Source organism: Rhagoletis pomonella, unplaced genomic scaffold (assembly GCF_013731165.1).
Source record: "Rhagoletis pomonella isolate Grant_MI unplaced genomic scaffold, Rhpom_1.0 Rhpom_scaffold_03839, whole genome shotgun sequence".
In the NCBI taxonomy this organism is placed as follows: domain Eukaryota; kingdom Metazoa; phylum Arthropoda; class Insecta; order Diptera; family Tephritidae; genus Rhagoletis; species Rhagoletis pomonella.
The window spans coordinates 8,381-16,956 of NW_023462390.1; the positions used below are offsets into that span (position 1 = coordinate 8,381).

General features: G+C 38.0%; 1 protein-coding gene across 1 annotated transcript; it reads right to left on the reverse strand.

Moving 5' to 3' along the window:
• Positions 1-614: 614 nt before the first annotated feature.
• Positions 615-7,305, reverse strand: LOC118754402 (RNA-binding protein 5-B-like). The gene is made up of 11 exons (XM_036489271.1): positions 6,796-7,305; positions 6,569-6,725; positions 6,435-6,501; positions 5,979-6,052; positions 3,434-3,529; positions 3,233-3,347; positions 2,875-3,111; positions 2,228-2,731; positions 1,302-2,154; positions 989-1,229; positions 615-911 (listed from the first exon to the last, which is right to left on the reverse strand). The coding sequence occupies exons 1-11, from the start codon at positions 7,041-7,043 to the stop codon at positions 798-800; spliced, it is 2,706 nt and encodes a 901-aa protein (XP_036345164.1). The 5' UTR covers positions 7,044-7,305; the 3' UTR covers positions 615-797.
• Positions 7,306-8,576: the final 1,271 nt, after the last annotated feature.

The window sequence follows — 8,576 nt, forward strand, 5'->3', positions numbered from 1 at the left end:
TCCAGGTGGTGAAAAGGGTGCGTGAATTTGGTCGCGGAGAGGATTACACCCCTATTGCGAGTGTCGACTAGTAGTAGATAAATTGTCGCTTTTCCATGGTATTATGAATGTCGATTTCTCGTTCAATAAGCGACTGTGAATAGTTTTAGTCGCTCATCCTTCTTCAACTGTTTATTTGAAAAAGGATGAGCGCCTATAATTTATTCATACTGACTTACTGAACGAGACAACGACGTTCACAATACCATGGCAAAGCGATAAACGAATAATAGTCGTTTAACTACTACCAGTCGACACTCGCAATAGGGGTGTTAGGCTCAGTGCAGTGAAGAAGCGAGAATGTTCGGAGAGGTAGCCGTTTACTTTCGAGCTGAAGTCATCAATTTCACGAATCTGTAGTTGTCCTTATTTAGGGCCGACTTTCGTGGAAATGAATGCGATGAGAACTTCCGGTCTTGCCATGATAGATTAATTCACAGCACCGGAGGGAAGTTTATTTGGGTAGAAGTTAAAACATGATTGGCGAAGAACTTTCTACTCATCCTACGTGGTTTGAAAGTCCTGTCCTTGCATTCGATCGATGACTGCCCGACGATTTTAACGCAGGCGTGTTATTTTTTCAACACATATTGGTTTATTAAATAATAGCGTACAAATATTCAACAATTATGTAGTGAAATTTGTATGTATGTATATGTTTGAGTCAGTGTCTGATTTCATTGAAATTTATTTGTTAAAAATCACGTAAAACTATGCTACACTTATGTTCAAAATAAATGATTAAACTAACAAATGAATCAGGCTGATTCATAGCGAGATTTCCTCATTATCTTTATGTATGTTTTGTAGTCTTCGCCGGGTGTGATGCCAGATTTGTTGCTCAAGCCAACTGTAGACGAACGTGCTTCAGCCTGAATATAAACAAAAATTAGAAACAAAAACGTGATTAGCAAACTTTTCACACGCTTTATACAGCCAATTGGGATACCTCTATGATGCTCGTGCGTCCTTGATTTTTGCGACCTAGACCTTGTCCCTCAGACCAGCCCATTTTTTGCAGTAACCGATTGCAAACATTGTTAGAACCTATCGGCATTAGCGGCGCTTCGGGTTGGCGTGCTGCCATTGACTTCATTTCCATTTCGAACCGCTCACGGCTGCGATTCGTAACAGGTGGATCGCTTTCACCATACTTTTGACGGCGCTCTTTGGCGCGATCGCGGTAATTACTACAAAGATGTTGATTAAGAAAATAGCACGCCTAATAAAATAAAAAGATAAAACTAATGTAAAACACTTACGACAAAGCTACACTCATAGAGTCCCCACCGCCACTGGCACCACGCGCCAATTGGAATTTTTGCAAATTCTCCTTATGCAAATTTGAAATTTTTAAATGCTTTTGCAAAATTTCCAACGACTGAAATGCGCGCTTACATAGCAGACATGTAAGTTTCTGAAAGTCGACATAGTCCTTTTCACTCGCCTCATTAGAGCCACCTGCTGACGTTGATGGCCCTAGTGCGGCGTGTTCCTCATCTGAATCAGAGGCATAAGCTCTTAGTTTGTTGGCAATCGCCGGCGTTGGCATATAATCCACTAATTTTGTACGTTCCTTCTTCTCCAATATTGAAAAGCCCACATCAGCATAACCACTGGATAAATGTCCGGAGCTACCAGCGCCTGCACCCCCAGCTCGTGTCGGCACATCGTCCGATTTCGAAGGCAATATAGGCTGTGGCGTTGCAACTACTGTATAATCTTTCTTTTGATTCAATTGCTTAGCCCACTTTTCCATATCCTTGACTATTTTTTTGGCAACCTTCACCTTATCATGTTTATTCGTTGAGTCCTGCTTTTCTTTCTTTTCATCCTCATTGGCAGCCGTCCCCGTAGCAGCTGTGCTACCAGCAGCTGAATTACCTGCCTTACCATCTTCACCTGTTTCGCTCTTTACTACATCCTGCACGGTGGCTGCAGCGGCTGCGGGTGTGGCCAGCACATAAGTGCTTTTCCGCTGATCCCAATAAAGATATGCGCCAGTTTCACTATTGTAATAATATTGTGAGTGTGCATCGTAGTATAGCCCCGTTGTAGGATCATAATAATAGCCTGAAGTTTCATCGTACTGATACAGTGTAACATCGGGGGTAGCTTAAGCGTAAAAAAACATGAATATAGTTAGTAGTTTAGTAGTAGAAGTAAAAAATTCTGCATAAATGCTTACGATAAGTTTTGCCATCATTTCCTTTCGGAGTAACAACGCTCTTTAGCGCTAAACTTGCTTTCACCGCCGCCGCTGCGGCAGCTGCAGCTGCTGCTGCTTGCGTTGCTGTCGTCTCAATGCTATTCATTTTCTTCTGCTTTCGTTGTATGGCAGAGAGCGCCACAGCAGCCGCCGAATTCGCTGATGTTTCTTCTACTTGAACAGAGGGCAAGTTGCCATAATGGCCTTTATTTATTTCACCTATGTAATACTCTGTATAGTATTGCAAATAGTGAGCATGCTCCGCCGGCGTCGACGCATACAATGCGGCGCTATATTCGGCCAGACGTGGCACGTCGGCCAGCGTGTACTCCGCTCCAGCAGCTCCTAGGGAACCGGAAGCGGCCATCATTTCAACAGGCGTCATTGGACCAATTGTAACGGTTGCAGAAGAACTCGTTACGGAATCATTTTTCTTCGGTACTATTTGGCGATTTCCGTGATCTATGCAATAGGTGATGAGTACTGCGTAGCATAAGGACAGACAAAATGTTAGGTTAAAATTTGTTTTTGAGAACAGAGAATATGGGACCATTTTATACCAAAAAATATAGCAATAAAATAATACAAAAATAAGTAACCAGAACTATAATTCACACAAAACTTACATTGTCGACCATCAATGGTCAACGGCGGATCCAACGCTTTCAACGCACTATACAAATTCATCGAGTCAATCAGGCTATCGAAATTCAAGTAACAAATGCCACGTGACGTCTGCGTTAATGTATCACGACTAACGAGTATTTTCGTAATTTTACCAGTCAATTCCGGCACGTGCTGTTGCATGGCGGTGAGTACGGTCTCCTCCGTAGTTAGAGTATCCAAATTCCGTAACATGATCTCTGCATTGAGGATTGAAGGATCAGTAGAATTTAGTTCAATATAATAGTTTGTGAAAATGATTTGTATATGGCTTGTAATATTGCTTAGATTGATTTTGAGCAATTATTTTGTTAGATATACTTTTCGTTAGGATGTTGCTAATTTCTTCGCTACCCTCGCCGATTTTTTCACTATCACCACGCGATGCATAGCACTTAAAGCAGATATCGCGTCGTTTGAAATTCAGAACGCCACACTTAAAAGGGTAGAAAAGAAAATTTATTTAATTAAAAGAACTCATAAAATAAATCCAAGTCGTTTGTTATGTTCTATATAATTTACCTTAAAGCAATGCCAGTCAGTGACATTCACCTTTTGTTTGGGTGAAACGCTATATTGTAGATTGGCACACGATTGATCCGGCAATTGCAGTGAGCCCTAGAATGTATGAAGATGGAAGAGAATGAAAGAAAAAAAAGAAATACATTAGTAGCTATTGCCTTTTTAGGTTCCCACAGACTACACAGTCACCGGTTGGTTGATTGCAATATTTGCATGTTGCGGGATTGCACTCGATTTTGTTGCTTTACTCGCTAGAACTCGAACATGACTCTTGATGACACGGCACCCTGAAATTGTGCATATGGAAACTGTGCATACGAGATAATGCATATGAAAAAAACCGAAATAATGCATACGAAAAAAAACCGAAATAATGCATATGAAAGAAACCGAAATAATGTACAAGTATATATGCACAGTTTCGGTTGAAAACCGCAATAATAATAATAATAATAGATTGGCGCTTACACATATGTTAGTGTTTGGCCGAGCTTCTCCTCCGATTTGTGGCGTGCGCCTTGATGTTGTCACACAAAGCGGAGGGACCTACAGTTTTACGCAGACTCCGAACGGCGATTGTATTTTTATGAGAAGCTGTTTTTCATGGCAGAAATACACTCGGAGGCTTGCCATTGCCTGCCGAGAGACGACCGCTGTTAAGAAAAACCCTTTTTCTATATTTTTTGCGATGTTGCTTTGACCAGGGTTTGAACCCAGGCGTTGCGGAGTGGAAGCGCGCACTGCTTACCACTACACCACAGCGGCCGATCGCAATAATACATATTAGAAAAACCGAAATTATGCACATACACTCTTTCGTTTGAAAACCGAAATAATGCATATGAAAAAACCGAAAAAATGCATACATGCACACTTTCGTTTGAAAACCGAAATAACGCATATGAGAAAAACGAAGTAATGCATTCATGCACAGTTTATAACCCTTACTAAGTAGAATTCTCCTTTCTGTGTTGCCGGAAACGGGGACCGGAAGTATTTTTGTGCAGAACTTCTTTCTGCGTAGGCGGCCTTCGGCCGAGCTTAGGGATTATAACCCTTACTAAGTAGTGTTGCCGGAAAAGAAGGGCGGAAGTATTTTTGCGCAGAATTTCTCTCTGCGTAGGCGGCTTTCAGCCGCGCTTATGGATTAAAACTCTTACTAAGTAGAAGTAAATAATTCATATTAGAAAATACGAAATTATCCATATGCACACTTTCGTTAGAAAACCGAAATAATGCATATAACAAAAACCGAAATAATGCAGGCATGCACAATTTCGGTTCAAAACCGAAATAATGCATATGGCAAAAACCGAAATAAAGCATACATGCACAGTTTCGGATGAAAACCGAAATAATGCATATGTGAAAGACGAAGGTATGCATACATGCACAGTTTCGGTTGAAAACCGAAATAATGCATGCATGCACAGTTTCGGGTGAAACCCGATATAATGCATATGAAAAACCCGAAGTAATGCATACATGCACAGTTTCGGTTGAAAACTGAAATAATGAATATGAGAAAATACCGAAATTATGCATATGCATACTTTCGTTTTAAAAGCGAAATAATGCATATGAAAAAAAAACGAAGTAATGCATACATGCACAGTTTCGATTGAAAACCGAAATAATGCATATGGCAAAAACCGAAATAAAGCATACATGCACAGTTTCGGTTGAAACCGAAATAATGTCTAAATGCACAGTTTCCATATGCGCAATGACACTGATGACACTAGTTATGTTTTTTCGCAATTTGTACATACATATGTACATTTATACCATTTCCACATAAATTCGTTTAACGCCCAAATATGCAAATTTTCTAATTAAATCTCGGCTGTATAATTGTATTTATATATGGTTTGTGGTCTGGCTGAGCTATTGCATGCTTTATCCGATGTACTTTTATTTTTGCTTGAATTTATTTTGCGCTTAAGTTTTGGTATCAGCTGATTTATTGCGTTGATGTAATAGCGATTGTGTGTTTCCCTATAACTATATAAACTTTACTAGCTTAGTTCTCCTAATAATGAACTTATTTTGGCTATCCTAAACAGCTTTGTATTAAATTTAATTAAATTATTTTTTGAATGTAATTATAAAATTAAACTGAGCTGAGTATGTTAAAAATCAGTAATTGGGATGATCTTCGGCGAGCAGTTCGCAATTTGGTAAAATAAGTCAAATACGCAACAAATTACCTGAAGCAATTTTAATTCTTTAATTTTACTTTTTAGGCAAACATTAAAAATTAAGTAGAAGCTTCAACTTCAAAATTTGCGACCAATAAATTTTTTCGATTTGCCTAACTGTTAGGGGGCAACAACTTTACCACAATTTAGAATATTATTACCTACTCTGTAGTATTCCCTAATTCCCCTCACAATTCCTAACCATTTTTTACACTATTCCTTCATAGTTTTGTATATTTCACTATCTAATACTTAATAATGCAATTAAAAGAATGCATGCGCTTGAACGTGATCTGAGATCTTTTGATGGGAGTGTGTAGAGGTGGTTGAGCAACAAGTGATACCTGGGTTAACTCCATCCAACGTGCAGCTTCATCAATGGTACTAAACTCGACGAATGCGAAACCTCGTGATGCACCTAAATTTTAGATAGAAGCAAATACAAAATATTTACGTCAAAAAATAATGTATTTTTGTTGTTGTTGAATAAAGTTGGATTTTTTTAATGTGGAATTGCAACAAATATCGTTTCATGTTGATAATTCAATTACTACAAGCAATAAAAGGTATAATTGTTTGTAGATTTTTCTATTGTAGATGCTGCTGTATACTTGGAACCGTTGCATTTGTATGTAGTCCCATCTTTTTGTTTCTATTGCATTTGAAATATTTTACAAGTTTCAACCGAGTACTTACGTCTTATGAATATTACATACTTTCACCTCTTAGAAATGTATTTTCTTAAAACTAATATGCTAAGAATATGTTTTTAAAAGTAAAATATTGCCTTTGAAACCCACCTGTTTGACGTTTGCGTATAAGACGAATTGAGGCGGTCATGCCTTGTTGTATTAGAATGCTCATTAGCTGCGAATATATAAATGAGTGTATTTAAAAAATGCGTGTATTTTTCAATCATTTGACTAATCCTTACATCAGCTTCTGTTATATGTAATAAATAATATAAACCAAGCACGATTATAGTATTGGAAGGTGTTTTGTTGTAGAAGTGAGTATGCAAACTCTCATCGCTGTCATCACTTTCGTGATCATTCTCGTAACGTTGAGCATAACGATTGTGGCGAGTATCTCTGAAGCGATAAAGTATGTAAAGAATATAAAATATTATCTTTAGAGTAAATAGCATAGTGGTGCGCTCACCTTCTATCACGATCCCGATCATAATCACGCTCACGGTCTCTTTCACGTTCATAATCGCGTCCTTTAGACCTGGCCCGTTCGTTCCAAAACCGATCTCGTTCGACAGCATAGTCATCATCAATGCCGCCACCACCACCACGACCACGATGCCCACGATTATTATAACTTTTATCCTCTTGATAATCATTATATATTAAATCGCGATATACATCTTTTTCAACGCTTCCACCTCGTCTATGTGGACCCATACGATCACGCGATCTAGAGCGGGTATTGCGGCGACGAAAATTTTGGTCACAGCTACCCTCACTAATAGTAAAGCAAGGAAAATATTTTAAAGAGAAACGTTTGTGTTAGTAAAAGTATGTACGTGGAAAAGGAAATACTTGTCGCTCTTTTGCGTAGTAATTTAAACACAAAAATCGAGTTAAGTTTTAAAAAAGGCGGCCAAAACCATGGTATATATCACGATTGAGAGAATACAAAGGTTGCGCCGATCTCGGGCCGCTATTCCTCTCAACGAATTTGACAGAATCGTTGTTTGCATGACGTCACACTTGTGCAACTGGTTTACGTTTTCCTTGCAACATTTTTTCTTCTTCTTCCATTCTTGCTCACGTTTTGGAATTTCTCTCTCGCAATTGCACCAGTGTGACATCACACAAAAGTTATTCTCAAAAAGCCTCTCTGATCGGCGCAATCTTGTATTCTATCATTCTTGGGTATATATCAACGGTGGGCAATCGCGGCTCTTTGAGCCAAATGCGGCTCTTTTTACTTTCTCTTTGCTTAAAACATTTTGGCTCTTTTTACTTTTTAAAATACATGTATTTCTTTGCTGAACATTCTTTTCCATTGTGTTATTTTTTTATTTTCCCACTAGAACTTGAAGGGAGATCTCCCTATGTGAGGAATAAAAGAGTACTCCCCTTAACCTGATTTCTGAGCAATAAGGGAGATTTGTCGGTTTTGTACTCCTTTATTACTCGTTTAGGAATCAAATCGGAGATCTCCTAAGCGAGCGACGAAATAATACTCCCTGAGGCATGATTTGGGAGCAATAAGCGAGATTTGTCGGTTTTGTACTCCGTTATTACTCGTTTAGGATTAAAGAGTGATGTCTCCTAAGCGAGAAATCCAAGAGTATTCTTTTTGATTGATAAGAGAGCAATACGCACCTCGTTCAAAAGAAATTGTGTTTTCGGAAAAATTTTTCATAAAAAAAAAACAACAGAAAATATTTCTTATAGACGCATAAAGAAGACACAATAATCTAATTTGGATAGCACACAGATTTTAATAAAAGTCCGATGGTATGTACCTCAACTTTTGTTTAAATATATTAAGTATTGTATTACTTATATGTAAATATACCGTTAAATACTTTTCAGGTTGCGCAAGTTAGTGTTTGCATTTAAGTGTGACCGCTGGGTTTAAACATTGCATGGGTGACAAAGATGTCAGATAAGCAAAATCACCTTCACAATTTCCACGCTTGGTGGATTTCTGAACAGGCAAGCATCCTTAACACCCAGGAAATCATATACGAGTACATACACATAAATCTTATCTTACCGTTTTGTTATTATGTTTTATTTTCATATGATTTCTCTGTAATATAATACTAAAATTAAGCAATTATGTGAGACGTATCATTTATGTTTTATCTGATCTCGTACTTATATCTGGTAAGATCTTGTATAATTGTACAAATGCACGTGATTAAAAAGTTTAATAAAAAAATTTAATAAATAGCAAAATATATTTGGCTAATTTAAATT

What these genes read in the sequence shown, in the direction of transcription:
- LOC118754402 (XM_036489271.1), bottom strand. Translation starts at nt 7,043, where the DNA reads ATGGGTCCACATAGACGAGGTGGAAGCGTTGAAAAAGATGTATATCGC. An exon ending in TATACGCAAACGTCAAACAG is followed by an intron (nt 6,053 to 6,434) that starts GTGGGTTTCAAA and finishes TCTAAAATTTAG; the next exon opens with GTGCATCACGAGGTTTCGCA. An exon ending in TCTATGAGTGTAGCTTTGTC is followed by an intron (nt 1,230 to 1,301) that starts GTAAGTGTTTTA and finishes ACATCTTTGTAG; the next exon opens with TAATTACCGCGATCGCGCCA.